We start from the raw sequence: 16,359 nt of genomic DNA, 5'->3' as shown, positions 1-16,359 counted from the left end.
CCCAGCCAGGGCAGAGCGGGGCAGGATCTGCCCCTTGGGGGGCTGTTTAGGGAGCAAGAGGGTGGTTGCTGTGGGAACCCCCCCTGGGGTCATTCTCCCCACACCACGGGGATGTTCAAAGCTGGCTGGAAGCCAGGGGATGCTCAGGCAGAACCTTCCCCGGGATCCTGGAGCAGCTCTGTTTTCCACAGACATCTCTGGGAAGAAGGTGGGTGTTTTTTCTACCAATGATTTTATTGAAAAGGCTGTGGGGCTATTTTTTTCCCTTTTTTTCCTTTTTCCTCCCTTTTCCCAGTCAGCAGCCATACTTGAGAAAGAGATTTCTCTTTGCCTCTGTGCATCTAGTTAAAAACTGATCAGTAAAAATGCTGCAGAAAAATGGAAAATATTGAAAACATCTTGTGACAAACAAACAAAAAAAATCTCTTCCAAATAAAGATCTCTTTTCTTCTCTCTCTTTTTTTTTTTTTTCCATCAGAAAAGCTTTTAGTGTGCAAAATGTCGACCGCTTGGATTTCTCCTCCCAGCGGGCTGGGATGCACCCACCCCTGCTCCAGGAGAGTGGGTTTTCAGAAAGCTAAAAATCACTGGGCAGAGACCCCAGCACCGTTACCTCCCCACCTGTCCCTCTTGTGATCCCCCCACGCTCCTGCCAGACCCGTGGCAGGGTGGGAGGTCCCCAGGGAAAGAAAGGAAGAGGTGGCACGGCCAGCCCGCGGGCGAGCCCTTCCCTGCCAGCCCGGGAAGGGGGAAGAAGCCCAGAGTCATTTGGTCACTAGCGTGGTGAGTTCCAGCCCGTGCGAGGAGCCGCGGGGGCTGCGGGCAGGGCGGGACGAGGCTTAGAGGTTGTCGTACATGCGCAGCGTCTTCTCCAGCTGCTGGCTGACGCGCTGGTAGAAGACGATCTGCTGTCTCAGGTAGGACTGCATCATCCTCTTGAAGTCGGCCACGCGGCGCTCGTGGAAGTGGTTCATCTCGGCCTGCAGGGCGAAGCCCACCACGCGGCAGCGCTTGCGGATCCCGTCCGCCTCCTCCTGGTCCATCCTGCCCTCGTCGCTCATCCGCTGGCTCTCCTTCACCTTGGCAAAGGCGCCTGGCGGGGCAGGAGCAGCGTCAGGGGATGGGTGCGACCCTCGGGCCCCTTCCCTGGGCAGCCCTGCTTGAGCCCATGGCCCCCCATGCCGGGGCACCAGCCTGGCCCCAAAGGAGAGGCACAGACCTGCCCCATGGCAGGGGGGGATCTGCCTGCATCTCCCCCTGCTCATCAAATCTTTCCCTCTCCTCCAGGCAGGCAAAGACCGGGAGCATTTTCCCTCCGGACTCTGGCACCCCAGCTCCTTTTCCATCCTGGGCAGTCAGCCTCATGTATAGCTGGTTTTGGGGGTCTGGGCTCCTGAGTGCTGTGACTCAAGGCTTGGGGTGCAAAGCTGATATGGAGCAGTGTTAGCACAGTGAAGCACCCCAGCCAAGCTTGCCCTCCAAATATTCCATGCCATTCCATGAATAGGGGTCAGGAGCAGACCTGGGAGAACCTAGCCCAAGGAAGCAGTGAACCAGGATGTGGCAAGGGCACGTGGTGCTGTCTGGAGCTCAGCTGGGAAAGCATCTCCCACTCCCAGAGGCAGCTGATGCTCTGACACCAGTTTTTCCCTCTCCTTCCATGTTTTTTTACAGCTCGGTTTCGAAAGAATCCTGCCTGGCTCCAGCCCTGCATTCCTCCCCCTCATTAGCACAGAGGCTAAAAAACTAAAAACAGGATCTGGCCCGCACTGGGCTTTCTTCCCTTCTCCCTGCCCCTTGCCGGGAGCACCAGACCCGGGGTTACAGTGCTCCTGCTGCGCCAGCCCTGCTCCCAGAGGGGAGGAGGAGGAGGAGAAGGAAGAAGCGAAGTTTGGAGGCCAAATCCTGCCTTCCGCTCTGCCCACGCGGCCTCGCTTCCGGACAGGATCCAGCCCCTCTCCATGGGTAAACAACACTCAGAGGAAAGGCAGGGAAGCTGCCCGGGCAGGATTGAATCCTCCCTGTGCTCTTTGCCTTCCCAGCCTCCCCCAGGGATGCAGAGTGATGCACAGAAATCCTTGCATGTTGGACACAAACAGCCCTGGCTTCACCCTGGGGAAAACCTGTCCTCCACACTCTGGGGACACTGGTGTGGGTGTCCCCTCCCTGCTGCGGGCAGCTGGGCAGGGAGGAGTGTGAGTGGACTTTGGCCCCACACCCACACTGCTGGCTGCCTGGGTGCAAAGGGACACGGAGCCCTGCCTGCCTGCTGCCTGCCCCAGGGAGAGAACAGCTGACACTTCTCCCCCCACTCTGATCCCACCAAACCCAGGGAAACAGGACAAATGGGACATGGGGAGCTCTGATGCCCTGGGGGTGCTAACCCCCTCCTGCTGGGCTTGGAGGTGCAGGGACATACCCTTGAAAAGTGTGACCCTGGTTGTCCCCAGAGGTTCAGTGTGTCCCCTATTCCACTGCCCTGCCCCCTCGGCCCCTCTGACCAACCCAAGGCCTTGTCCAGCCATGTCCCAGCCCTGGGGGAGCAAGCTCTGGTATTCCTGCTGGCCACCCATTCTCTGCCTTGGCAGGAAGGGAGGATGAGGAGGGACAAGTGTCAGTGGGTGGGGATGCACAAGAGGTGCAGGGCAGGTCACCTCAGACATAACAGCAGCAGTGCTGGCTCCTGCTCACAATCTGGGGGATGTGACATCCCTGCTGACCACCCCTGGCAGTGCTTTGGGTAGCACCAGCAGCAGTTACAGAGTCCATGGGATCACTGGGGCAGACTCTGGACCCAACAGCCCTAGCAGACTCTGCCAGGCTGGGCTGACTGGAGAGCTGTGCCAGCAGGGACCACACCGCGCCCCTAAGAGGTTCCCATCCCCATTCCCATCCTCATTCCCCATTCCCTTCAAGGCCCAATGAAGGATTTCCTCATTGCATCCCCATCCCACTTGCAGCACCATTCCCACTCACATGGGGCCACTCCTGGGGAGAAGAATGCCTCTTTACCTTTCTGCAGGTGGATGATGTCTGGGAAGTTGGAGAGGAGCCCTTGGTACAAGGAGAGAGTGTCCAGCATGAGGAACAGGTCGTTCTTGGGCTGCTCAGCGAACATCTCCCCCACAGTCTCGTACGTCTTGCCCGTGTGGGAGATGGCATTGTTGAGGGCATCCAAGCTGTAGGGAGGGTCCATGTGGAAGGAGTGGCTGATGGCTTGGAAGGCATTGCCCAGCTTCTGGAATTCCTTCCGGAAGCCCCCCACGTGCTTGCGCACCAGCTCCGACGCCACATTGGTCAGCTGCAGGACGCTGTCATCCATCTTCTTGCTGAAGGCCTTGAAGGCATCCACGCGGTCCTCCACATCCTGCAGGTCCTGGTGCTCTGTGGGAATCTGGATGGTGAGGAGGAAGCTGGCGCCCACCATCTCATCCTTCTCCGCCCGGCGTTTGCCCAGCTTCCACTGCTTCTCGTCGCGGCAGCAGAGGAAGTGCTGGAAGCCCTCGTACTGGGAGAGGACGGGGTGGCTGGTCATGTGCTCCATCCAGAGGATCAGCCGCCGCTTGCGCTTCTCGATGAAGTCCTCCTCGAAGCGGCCGGTGGCCTGCTTCTCGGGCAGGTGCGGCACCGAGATCACCGTGAACTTGTGCAGCAGGCGGTTGTAGAGCCAGTCAAAGTGCTTGTAGCGCCGGTACACGGGAGAGTTGAAGTTGCTGGGCGTCAGCTTGTAGGAGATGTAGCTCTTGATGCCCTTGAACTTGGTTTGCTTGGTGGGGTCCTCCACGGAGCAGATGAACGGGTGGGGGTTGGCCCTCCACTGCGGGCCTCTGGAGCCCATCTCGATGCAGTAGGTCTCAGCGATCTTGGACATCAGGGGCACGTCGCCCAGGATGAAGGCTTCCACCCCGGAGCGGACAAAGCAGGAGAAGCGGTTGAGGTTTCTGCCCACCACGCTGCCCCTCTTGGAGGAGCCCATGCTGTCCTGCCTCTCCAGCGCCGGCTTGGGCCGGTAGCCGGCGTGCTGGTGGTGGCCATAGGCTGCCGGGCACGGCAGGCTGGGCGAGGGGTGCCCGTTGGTGCCCGGCGCGCTCCGCGGCTCCTCCACCACCGTGCACGCGTCGTCCCAGTCATCCCAATCGTCATCATCATCATCCTCAAAACTGCCCTGGTAGGAGATGCCGGGGTTGGGGGATGCCGAGTACAAGGAGGAATCGTGCCCGGGGGAGCCGACCGGGCTGCTGGAATAGTCCGTGTAGTTGGAGCCCGAGCGGGAGCGGAGGATCTCGACGTAGGAAGCGGGGAAGAGGCCGGTCTCCCCACGGCTGTTTTGGCCCTGCAACCACCCGTCCAGGGAGTTCTCGCTGAAGATGACGAGCTCCTCGTTCTCCTGGATGCTGATCTCCTCTTTGTTTTCGCTCTGGAAGTTGTAAAGCGCTCTGGCTTTCAACGCCATGGCCGGTCCCGGGTCGGGAAGAGGGGGGGGGAGCCAGCGGAACGCAACCCCCCCGGCCAAAACACCCCCCCAGTCCCGGCAATACCGCGGGCTCGCGCCGCTCCGGGATCACCACCAGGCGCTGTGGGAAATGGCTTGGCCGCTTTCCCAGGAAAATAATAATAATAATAAAAAAATTAAAAAAAAAAAAGGTGGAGAAGAAATCCCTTACGAGGTGACGCCAACGTCCCTATGTCCAAGTGACCCCCCGCGATCCCGGCGCCCCGCTTAAAAAGAACATTCTCCGTTTAAAAACGGCATTCCCTGGATAAAAACAAGATTCCCAGTCACGCGAGCGGCGTTCGCCTGGCTCCTCCGGGATGTGGATCCCGGCCGGCCCGAGAGCCGGGCTCTGCCATGTCCGCGCAGGGTTTATCTCCCTGGGAGGCTGATCCCGAGCTTTCACTCTCCGGGAGGAAAACCCCTGGCTGCCAACGAGGAAATAAATCCAAAGCGATTTTTCTCGGGGCTCCTGTGGGTATAACACCCTAAATTTCCCGTCGGTGGGCGCTGGGAGACCGCCGGGCACGACCTCAAACCCTGCCCAACCTCCCGGTGATCCCGGGATTTTGCAATTCCTTTCCGGGCCGACTTTCCCGATGGTTGGTGGGGTCTGGTTTTTCCCTGAAATCCGTAAATCTCACGCAGGACGGAGGCGGCGCCGGCGGTGGTGCCCGTGTCGGTGTCGGGGCCGCTCCTGCAGCCACCGGCTATGACGGGGCAGCGCCGGGGCCGCTCCCGTTGACGAAGGGGTGGCGGAGCCGGCCGCCAGCCTCCCGTGACGCAGGGCAGCGCTCCGCGCTCCGCCGCCCGGTTCGCGGCGGGGAGCGGCCCGGCCGGGCCCGGCCAGCCGCACGCTGCCCTCTGCAGGCAGCCGGCCCCGGGGGCACGACTCCCCGCCCGCGGGGGCTGCGGCTGCTCCCGCGTCCCCGCCGGGTCGTACCCCTCGCCCGTGCCCGGTCCCGGCCCGCAGCGCCCCGTGCCGGTGCCCGGGCGTGGGGGAAACTGAGGCACGGGGCGAGCGGGCTGAGGGGGGGCGCGGGGCCTCCGCGCCAGGCGGGGGCGCTGCGGGCGGCGCGGGCGGAAGCGCGGCGGGCGGGCCGCGGGGTTGCCATGGAGGAGCTGAGCGCGGCGCTGGCGGCGGGCGTGGGGCTGGCGGGGCCCTGCAGCCCGGCCGCGCCGCACCCCCGGCTGGCCGCCTACAAGCCCCGCGGCGGCCCCGGGCAGGCCGAGCGTCGGCAGCGCCTCCTCCGCATCCAGAGAGAGTGAGCGCGGCGGCGGGCGGGATGGGAGCCGCCGGGATGGGAGCGCGGGGCGCGCTGGGCCGGGCCGGAGCTGCCTGAGGGGAGCAGCCCGGGCCGCGTGTGCCGTGCGGGACCTGACACCCCGCGGGTTGTTTGCTCGACCCCAGGAGGCGGCTGGACTACGTGAACCATGCCAGGAGGCTGGCGGAGGACGACTGGGCAGGGGTGGAGAGCGAGGACGAGGACAAGGAAGGGGAAGATGCGGAGGAAGAGGCGATGGACGTGGATGCTGGTAAAAAGCTGCCCAAGCGCTACGCCAATCAGGTGAGGAGCCAGCTGTGTCCCCGTGGCGGGGTGCGGCTGTGGGGCAGGGATGTGGGGTGCTTTGAGGCCACAGTTTTGGCTATCTGTGTCCCCGTGGCGAGGTGTGGCTGTGGGGCAGGGATGTGGGGTGCTTTGAGGCCCCGGTGATGGCCATTTGGGGGCTCAGAGGAGTGTGTCCTGCTCGGCTTGGTGCTTGCAGAGAAATTGTGTTTAGTTCACCTCCAAAACACGTGGAGATGGGATGTGCTTTCGAATCACTTAGGTTGAAAAGACCTCGAAGGTCACTGATTCCAGCCATTAATTCTGCATCACTGTGTTCCCCACTTTAGGAGATTTCAGCTCAGCCAGCAGCATGAGTACCCTGTTAGGCAGTATTCAGTTAAAGATTTCTGTTTCCCTGTGTTTGGAAAGGAAAAAAGGGCAAACTCAGCTGGGTTTTATCAGCCTGGGTGCTGTATTGGTTCTAGATAACACACAGCCACTTAGGCAACCTCTGAAGGGGTCAGTTTGTCCAGGCTCTTTACTCCTGACATCTTGGAATCTCTAAGCCCTGCTGTGTTCTTAAAATTAAAGTGCTGGAGCAGGGACCAAGGTGTGGGGTGCCCAGTGGGAGCCCTGTGCTGTGGTCTGAAGCGCAGTCAGCAGCTGGGAAGCAAGAAGAAGACTTGAAGAAGAATGTGTTAGGCAGGTTGGACTTCATTAGAGGGGAGGGAAGGAGCCCTTTCGGGGGTGACAAGCAGTGCCAGCTGCCCTTAAAACACCCAGTGTCAAAGCAAAGTCAAAACCTCCTTGCTTTACCCTTGAGCTGTTTGTTGTCCATAACTTCAGCAGAGCTGTTACTGACTGGTTCTTCTCCCTGGGCTCCCTGCAGCTGATGCTGTCAGAGTGGCTGGTGGATGTCCCCTCAGATCTGGAGCAGGAGTGGGTTGTGGTGGTGTGTCCCGTCGGGAAAAGGGCTCTTGTCGTGGCCTCCAGGGTAAGTGGGCTTCCACCAGCAGCTAAAGGATGTCTAGCCATTCACAGACAACATAAAACTAGCTTGACTGGGTTTTTTCTCTCCTTTTTTCCTCATAGGGCACAACAGCAGCTTACACCAAGAGTGGCTTCTGTGTCAACAGGTTCCCATCCCTGCTGCCAGGGGGAAACCGGCACAACTCAACCAGTGACAAAGGTACAGGTGTGAGGAGGGTCTGGGATGGAGAGAAGGGAACTGCCTGGGAGTTTGTGTGTGCTCACAGGCCCAGTGCTGCTCCTTCAGCTCCCCCAAGGCCTACAGCTGTGCCCCTCTTTTGTGCTGGGGGTGGTCAGCTTCAGGCCTTCTGTATGTCTGGAGATAACTAGATGGGAGCAGTATCAGATGCCTTTATAAGCACACAGAATCCCTGAATGGTTTGGGTTGGAAGAGACCTTAAAGCTCATCTTGTTCCACTGCCCTGCCAAGGACAGGGAACCTTCCTCTAAAACAGGGTGCTCCAAACCCTGTCCAGCCTGGCCTTGGACACTTCCAGGGATGGGGCAGCCACAGCTGCTCTGGGCAATCTGTGCCAGGGACTCAGCACCTTCACAGGAAAAAATTTCTTCCTAACATCTAATCTGAAATTGCCCTTTTCCAGTTTAAAACCATTGCCTCATGTCCTGCCACATCTTTTAATAAACTTCCTGTTTGACTGACACAAACTCTGACATCCTCTCTGTCCTCTAGCAGACACCTTTGTATGGTGTCATCTTCCTTAATATGTCTTGGAATTCTTTTTTTTTGCCCCAAAAAGAGAGGCTTACTGTCTGGCAAATGCCATTTCCTGAAACATGCCCTTGCTTGTTGTGCCTCTGACTGGTGCCTTTGCAGCCTTGTGGGACTCCTCAAGCTCAAGGCTTTTTGGGGCTGCAGTTTGTGTTGGCAGGAGGGGATCCCTCTGCACGCCACAGTCCCACATCAGGGCAGGATTACTGTCATAGAGCTGGGACCTGGTATTTGCCAGCTGGCTTGGGCAGTGCTAGGAGCAGGTCTGGACCTCCCTGTGTTTGTGTGTGCAGTGTACAGCATCCTGGACTGCATCTACAGCGAGGCCAAGCAGACCTACTACATCCTGGATGTGATGTGCTGGAGAGGACACCCTGTTTATGACTGCCAGGTACTGACCCTGCCCTTCCTGCTGTTCCCTGAGCTGCTTTGCTCCAGCACTGTGTGAAGCTCACTCTGCAAAAGGCAGAAATTTCTCCTAAGCACCAGCATCTTTACAGCTTTAGAGCTGCTGGATAAGTGTTTGGGGGGGAGCAGCAGGGTTTGGGGTGCTGTTTCTGCAGATTAAGTTGATTTGTAAATCTCCCAGGTGAGGGCAGAGGATCAAAGGTGCTCAGCAGACGCTGCCAGGTGATGTGTGGTGAATGGTCACTAACTCTGCCTCCTTTCACAGACTGACTTCAGATTCTTCTGGCTCTCCTCAAAAATCCAAGAGGAGGAAGGGCTGGGAGAGAAAAGCAGGATTAATCCGGTAAGTCCTTTTGTACTGAGGAGGAGGCTGAGGGGGGGTAAGCTCTCCTGTTCAGCAGGCTTCAGCAGTTTCTTTCACAAGTGGAAGCTTTTTTTTCCCTTTTTTTCCTTTCCACTCACAGATCAGGCTTCAAAGTGTAGATCTGATGAAATGGGATGCCGTGGTCAGGATGTAAATAGAACCACTGCATATTGTAAATGAGTTTAGTGGGTTTTTTCCCCCCCATCCAAAGTGCTGAGGGAGATCACACTGCAGGGTATCAGCTAACTTCCATGCTGTTTTTAGCTTTCCCTTGTAATGGAATGGAAAGCCAGTGTGGTTTCTTCAGGAGCAGTGTTGGTTGGCAGCCTGACTACAATGGGGTTTATTCTGGCAGTCTTGTGGGTTTGTAAAGCTTTAAGCCTTCCCTCTGTTTAAACTGATCATTGAAGTTGTCGGGATGAATGCTGGCTTGCCACCCAGAGTCCCTGCTGAGCCAGAATAAAAAGTCTTGCTTTGAAGGCTTACACATGGGGGTCAGACCTAGAGTCCACAGCAGCTTGGAACATGAATTTTGGGTACAGACATGAGAGATTTGTCTGCTCAAACATGGCCAAGCAGAGCAGCTCCTGTGAGCTGAGCATCTGGGTGATAAATGGAGCTGACTGCAGTGAGGGTGTCTGTGTTCAGAGAACATCCTGTCCTGACTCCCAACAGGAATATCCAGAAGATAACTACCTAATGGAGGGGGGGTTGTTTCAGCTTTCATTTCCTGGGTGGAAAGATTGGCTTGGCTGAGGCAGCAGCCTGGAGCAGACATCTGTCTGCTTTGCATCCTGCCTGGAGGTCATCATTTTCTATTTTGGTTAGAAGAGCATCTCTGGGTCAGGTCTCCTGAAAAGTCCTTCCTGCAGTCTTAGGTGCTTGGGAAAAAAGGTATCAGGAGTATGTGGGAGCTGTTCCTCACCCTTTCCCTCTTATGCCACATCCTGCACCAGAGGAATCCTTCCTTTTTAGCTACCTGCACACCAGTGCAGCAACTTGTTCTCCTGTAGACCAGAGAGTTGCCTCTTCTAACCCTCTCTTATTCTTCCAGTACAAATTTGTGGGCCTGCAGAACTTCCCCTGCTCCTCGGACAGCCTGTGTGAGCTGCTGGCTACAGACTTTCCCTTTGAGGTGAGAACACTCAGGTGGGGGCCTGGACCCCAGCCTTAGCAACAGCTCTGCCAGTGCTGGGAAAGAGGTGCATCCTCTCTCCTTGGGAATTTGCTCTCCTGAGGCTGCAGAAAGCTTGCCAAGTTGCTGGTTGCTGTGTGTGAGGTGGATGCCTCTATGCCCATGTTTGATCTGTTGCCTTGTCACACACCTCATCCAACCACACAAACGAGCAAGAGTTAAAGCACAGCACTCCCTGGGTTTGTGCTGCCCTTGCTGCATTTGGCTGTGTCTGAAAGAGCCTCTTGGGATGAGAGGACACTCAGGCTGCCTCCACAGCAGCACAACTCAGGTTCACATAGCAGTGTGATGGACAGCTGACCTTTTTAGGGCCAAAACTGGTATTGACCACTACCCTGGGTGGGGTTGTGTGCATTTCCTTGGTGTTGGTGCTTCCAACAAGGCAGCTGGCTGTTTTGTGGGGAGGAAGGAGAAGGGTGGTAGTAAGATCCCAATGTTTTTGAGGGGTTTGGGTGTTCATGATGGGTGCTTGAAGTGTACTGGAGCTGGGGGCAGTTGGCTGTGACAGAAATCACTGAGCAGTGTTGTTTACAGAGCAGGACACTCGTGTCTGCTTCATCAGCTTTATAAGTAGAATCATACAATATTGAGTGGAAAGGAACCTGCTAGTAGCCTCTAATTCCAGCTCTGGCCCTGCACAGGTCAGCTCCAAGAATCCCACCTCGGGCCTGAGAGTGTTGTCCAAAGGCTCCCTGAGCTCTGGCAAGCTTGGGGCTAATGGCTGCTGCTCTGGGGAGCCTATTCCAGTGCCTGACCATCCCCTGGGGGAAGATTTTTCCTATATCCACTCTAAACTTCCCCTGCCACAGCTGTTGTGCTGTTCTGACCTCTGGGAAAGGGCAGGACAGGCAAAGCCACATGCCCCCAGCTCAGTTCCGTGTGGTTGTGAGCAGTGAGTCTCATAGCCCCTTGTGGAATCAGCTCTGGCTGCTTTTGTCTGCCCTGGCTCACTTGTCACTGCAAGGGAAGGGGATGGAGGAGGCAGTGGCATTCCGACCCGGTGACAGTGACAACATCTGTGAGCCAGAACCTCCTCCAGTGGCTGCAGCTGTTCCTGGGAGTGCCCAGCTCAGCCCTACATCAGGAGCAGCTTCCACAGAGATTTCTTGTCCCACGAAGCCAAAAGCCACGTTGATGCAACAGTGTCTCTCATGGTCTCCCATCCTGAGTTAGCCATTAAAATAGGTGTAGGTTTAAGTTAAGGGCACTAACTTGGTTGTGAGGAATGACTTTGATTTCAGCTTGTGAAAGCCAGGACAGTCATCAGAGCAAGTTGGAAAGTCCCAGCCCCTCGCTGGTCTTGCCAGACCCTGCTCTGAACATGGATTGAAGAGGCTTCCCAGCTTTCTTTCAGCTGGCTTGCTCAATAATAAATGCTCCAAGTGCCTCTGTAGAAACAGTCATTCCTGGCTTTCCTGAGTAAAGTCTTCATCCCCTCCTGAGGCATCCTCTCCCGTGAGGAAAGGCTGCAGCATTTGCCCACTGCACTCAGAGCAGCAAACTTCTGGGCTACAAAGGAGGCCATTGCGAAACTCTGGAGCAGGAGATGGAGCTGCACAGGCTCCAGCTGTGTAATCCAGCTGTGATTTGCCCCCCCAAACCCTCTGCTGTATCAGGGTGTGACCCCAAGAAGCAAAACGTGGTGTGCATTGGCTCAAAGCAGCCCCAACACCACAGGAACTGTGGTGCTTTTTCCAGGAAGAAGGCAGCTGTGGGTCTGTGTGGTGTGCCACAAGAGGGAGCCCAAAAATCCCCAAAAACACCTCCTACCACCGGCACAGAACAGAGTAAACTTTGCAGGAGGCAAAATACATCCTGACTATGGGTGGAGGGTAACAAAGGTGGTCTTAGGTGTGGACCCAGCATCTTGATGCTGACAGGGATCCTGTGTGTGTGGTGGCCACAGAGGAGGTCAGTGCTTTCAGATCTGGGTCTTCTTCAGAGTTAATCTGTAACCTCAGAGCTAGGGCCTGATCCACTCTATTCAGTGGACTCTTATTCCCTGGAATTCAGTAGACTTTGGATCATTTGACTGGCTCTGAATTTCAAGTGGTTTTCAGAGTGGATCTTAAGAGCTACTGTCCCTCTCACAGATCTGGGTAAAATCATGCTTTCCACGAAGGCAGGGGAGCCAAAGCCTCTGAGAAACCCTGATGCTTAGGAATGGGAGGACTGTTAAGCACCTAAAATCTGGAAAGCATGGCTGTGGAATGTTAAATCCTGCCAGGCCAGTCTCTCCTCAGGTTTGGGCCTTCAGGGACAGCATCAGTCCTGGTTCTGATGTGGCCACTGTCACTGTGGTGACTTGGGGCAGGGACCCGGCCAACAAATTAAATAAACGAGAAGGAATATAGGAGTCACTGAAATTAGGCAATGGGGAACGTGACCTGTTTCCACCAGGCTGAACTCCTTTGAATTCTCCAGCTTGGGGAAGGTATTTGGAGTGATCTGGAAGGCCTTCCAGGCTCTGATCTGTACTGAAACATTCCTGTGGGTACTGGAGAATCCCGGTTGCTCATCGAGTGCCACGCACCCACAGGAATGGGCTGGATGTACTGGAGTGCTGCAGAATCTGATTCTTGCCAGGAGGCAGGGTGGGGGAAAAGCTTTTCACTTTATATGTCCAGAGGGGTTGCACAAGCTCATCATGATGTTTACTGTTCTGGTTTTATGTTTTCCTAGCACAGAAATCCCCCTTTTTCTGGGATTATTTTGCAAAATGTTAACAGTGACTGAAAATTATGCACAGAATAGTGCCAGAAGCTTTACCCTCTCTGCCAGAGGTTAGCAGCTGTGGAGCAGAAGTGGACATATGCTGCTTTGTGCTCAGCCAGTGTTTCTGTTCTGGAGTCTGTAGGATCAGGGAGGGGCCTGGGAGCAGTTCATCCTGAGGTGGGCTCTTGTTCTCCTCTTTTCTGCCCACTCAGCCACTCTTCCTCGTAGCCAAATGGCCTTTTAAGAGCTTGTGAAGCTGAGCTAAGAGGAGCACCACCTCCAGCATTAGTCAGCCTGAGACAGAAGGATCCAACCTTGCAGAGCACACCCCTGGGAAGCGTGGGAAGAGGGGGGATGAGGATCCCTGAGCACGGTGGGGAAGTGGGGAAAACGTCAGCCAGCTGCAGCACTGCAGAGTGTGGAAATAGTGGCACAAGAGTTAGGGCCTAAACATTTAAAGTCCTGAGTGCCCTTAACTGTCACTGATTGCTAGGAGAAGTTCTCTCCAGGGAAACGTTAAGAATTTTTTTGGCATAAGCCAGCTGAAAGAGCTGTTAGGAATCGGGGCTCCTTGGCGTCACACGCTCGGGCTAATTACTTTCCAAATGTATTATTTAAACTAGCCCTAATCCAGTAAAGTGGGCTGCCTTATTCAGAGACTCTCTGGCTTTTCTGCAGAATGGAATGAAAGCATCCAGAGGACGTTGCTCTGTGCCGACACCAAGCTGGACTCATTTGCCTTTGACAATTTAAAGCCATCTGGGAGTCGCTGATCTTTCAGGGCAGCAGCTCTGCAGGTTTCTCCTCTCCCTTCCGCTATTTATTGCACTGCTTGAGGAAAAATGATCCAGCTGGTGGTTTTGGCCTACGAACAGAGAGCAGAGCCATTGTCTGCTGCCTGGTCATTCACCTGCAGGAGCCTCAGCTCTGCCCTTTCATTCATTCTCTCTCCTGCCCGCAGGTCGATGGGCTGCTCTTCTACCACAAGCAGACCCACTACACCCCGGGCAGCACCCCGCTGGTGGGCTGGCTGCGGCCCTACATGGTCCCTGAGATCCTGGGGCTCACCGTGCCCGCCACTGAGCTCACAGCCAAGCCCGACTATGCCGGGCGGCAGCTCCAGCAGATCATCGAGAGCAAGAGGAGCAAAAAGCTGGCGGCAGAAAAGGGCCAGGCAGCCACGAGGAACGGACACTACGAGCTGGAACACTTGTCCACCCCTCAGCCAGAAAAGTCTCCGGAGGGCCGGGATGGAGCAGTGAGCCAGATGGAGAGTTGAGCTGCTGGGACAGCCCAGCTGGGCAGAGAGCAGGGAAAAAGCTCCCTGCTCCTCACTGTGCCTCGTGCTCCTGAGGGGGCAGAGTAATAATGATAGGATGGCTTTGTTTAAAGGGCATGACAGTGGAATATCTTGCCCCAGGTGCTGCTGGATTTTTTGTATTTGTTGTTAGTATATACCTATATACTCCTTGCCAGGACTTCTGTGAGGCCTTAACAGTCTGGTTCTTCACTAAAGCAGTCGTGTTGGGAAATGATCTGTCCCCATAGCGCAGGATACAGTTCAGCTCCTGACCCCGCTTCTGTTAGAGTCTTGGCAAAACTCCAGCATAGGAACAGTGCTTGGACCTCTGAGGTGCAGCTGCTGCTTGTGACCCTTGCAGCAGCCCCACCTTCCCAGCCCTGGAAACTGGGGCTCCTCAGCCTTTGATCCAGCTGTTTTCTGAGGCCTTTCCAATGAAAGTTGTTACTAACAAAAAGTTTGCAGTGATCTGCTGTAAATGCAAAGGCTGGACTTTCCACACCCATGCATTCTTGGGAAAATCTAAATTTCCCTGCGTTGCAGCAGGACCTGCCTTGGAGCAGGGCTTTGTGCAGCATGAGCACGGCAGAAGCCTCTCTCTCCTCAAGGCTTTTCTCCCTAGTGGGGGGAGGAAGGAATGGGTTCTCTCTGAAAAACGCTACCATTGATCGTGCCAAATAAAAGGTTTCTCAGAAAGACAAATTCTTGAGCGTCTTCCTGCTACCTAAGGGTGGATGCGTGCTGTGCCTCCCAAATAGGGATTGAAAAATTGGTTCCAGTGCTGACTGGAGCAGAGGAAACGCTTGTGTGGGTTTAATTCTCTGCACATCGAGGTACTTCAGTCTCTTGTCCTGTCTTTCTCATCCCAGCCCAACCCCACCTTTTAAGCACCAGCTGCTCCCCCTCCCTGGTTTTGGGGGGGTGAAATGATCGTTCTCACTGTCCCCAGGTTGGTTTCCAGAGAGAGATGAAAAGGAGGGAGATGAAATACCAAGCTCACAGCAGCGTTGGGGACTCTCCTCCCAGCTCTCTATGGAAATTCCCCTGGAGGAGATACTGAGAATGGGGATGGCCACCTGCAGATAGCGGGTACACTTGTATCCTGCCTTTGCACCCCCCGTTTTTCCCAGAAAGAGCCTGGTTTCTGTGCCAAGCGTGTGGGCTGTGTGCGACCATCTGGCCGTGCAGCGCTATTGATGATAGCAGCGGGCAGCAGGAACTGGCCTGGCTGTGGGAGGGGGCTGCCCTCCCCTCCCCTTCCCCGCCAGGGAAGTGGCACCCTGGCCCCGCAGTGTTAGAGCTGTCGCTTTCAAGCAGCTGCTTAAGTTACTGGTTTCGGTGTTATTTTTTTATCATATGAAGCAGCTGACCCAGGGAAAGAGGATGAGCACCTGGACTGCCTTAACCTCCCAATCCCTCAAAGGTTCCCACCTTCAGCCTCCCTGCTTGGCAGACGTCTGCAGGGAGAGCGCTGAGCAGGAGACCTCATCCAGCCTCCTATCAGCAGAGTTTTCCTTCCATCAGGCAATTAAACCCGGAGGTGGGCATCTGGATGGAAGATTTGTGCATCCCTTAGGGCAGAGAAAGCTGCAGCTCAGGTTACTGCCCTCCAGCAGCTTTCCAAGGTCCTCCAGGAAGGAAGGAGAGTAAATACACCTGAAGAGGGGCTGTGTGCGCTGATGGAGGAGAGCAAGAGGGAAGCGACTGCAGCTTCCCGCCGGCTCCAGATGATGCCTCATAGTTTCCCTTTTAAAAGCATGAGCTGGGCTGGAGAAATAAATATTTGCGTTACAATTCCTGTTGGGAGCGAAAGGCTGTTTTTGGAGGGAGGGTGTCAAACGGAAGTCGCAGGGGCCAGCACAGTTTGGTGCCGTGACTATTCTGTTTGCTGGGTGCGATCCCACTCCCAGCAGGAACGGGCAGCAGCTCCGCTGGAGGGGTCACCCCACCGGGGGCTGAAATTTGGCCCGGGGCAGGAGAGCTGAGCAGGCAGCTCGACCAGGAGATGTGGCCTGGGGCGCTGGGGGACAGAGCCAGCCTGGAGCCCTCATCCAGCCGGGGCTCTCAGCCCCTTCCCTCTACCCTACTTCCATTTTCTCCCAGTTAGGTGCAGAGGCTCCGGCTGTAGGCACGCTGCCAGCACAGTGCTCCTCGGCTGAACAAAATGTCCCCTTGTCCCAGGGCCTGGCTTTTTGGAGCGACCGCTGCTGTGCTTCCCGAGATCCCCGCTCCTTCCCGGAGGAGCTTCGGGACTCTCCATCCAGGCGCTGACACCTGCGCTCGCCTGGGAAATGCAATTTAGGGACCGTAGAGGAGGAAGTGGAAAGAGACGCCTGGAAACCCCGGACTCCTGCTCGTAGGGGGAAGGCTGCGCGGCTGGAATCCCGGCAAGGGAGAAAGCTGTGCCGGGAATTTTATCCAGTAACAGCAAGGGAGGATGCGGCTGCCGGGAATTTTATCCAGCACCAGCAAAGGGAGGAGGATGCTGCCACCATTTTAGCGGCGGCGCTCCCGCCTGCCGCGGCCGGAACCGGGGCTGGGGGAGCCGCCGCGGAGCCGGGGGGGGCACCGGGCCC

The 16,359-nt window shown here is 56.2% G+C and overlaps 2 protein-coding genes across 2 annotated transcripts; one reads left to right on the top strand and one right to left on the bottom strand.

Moving 5' to 3' along the window:
- Window positions 1-213: 213 nt before the first annotated feature.
- On the bottom strand, window positions 214-5,265 carry SNX33 (sorting nexin 33). The gene is made up of 2 exons (XM_066558665.1): window positions 3,013-5,265; window positions 214-1,093 (listed from the first exon to the last, which is right to left on the bottom strand). Exons 1-2 carry the CDS (start codon window positions 4,451-4,453, stop codon window positions 840-842), a joined length of 1,695 nt encoding a protein of 564 aa, XP_066414762.1. The 5' UTR covers window positions 4,454-5,265; the 3' UTR covers window positions 214-839.
- A 340-nt stretch (window positions 5,266-5,605) lies between these two features.
- Window positions 5,606-14,485, top strand: SNUPN (snurportin 1). The gene is made up of 8 exons (XM_066559071.1): window positions 5,606-5,757; window positions 5,904-6,060; window positions 6,932-7,036; window positions 7,135-7,231; window positions 8,095-8,192; window positions 8,475-8,552; window positions 9,628-9,708; window positions 13,445-14,485. The coding sequence occupies exons 1-8, from the start codon at window positions 5,606-5,608 to the stop codon at window positions 13,760-13,762; spliced, it is 1,086 nt and encodes a 361-aa protein (XP_066415168.1). The 3' UTR covers window positions 13,763-14,485.
- The last annotated feature ends 1,874 nt before the right edge of the window (window positions 14,486-16,359 follow it).

The sequence above is a fragment of the Molothrus aeneus genome, chromosome 13, assembly GCF_037042795.1.
Source record: "Molothrus aeneus isolate 106 chromosome 13, BPBGC_Maene_1.0, whole genome shotgun sequence".
Classification (NCBI taxonomy): domain Eukaryota; kingdom Metazoa; phylum Chordata; class Aves; order Passeriformes; family Icteridae; genus Molothrus; species Molothrus aeneus.
Note: the sequence above shows the minus strand (reverse complement) of the source record. Positions and strands in the feature narration are given on the sequence as shown.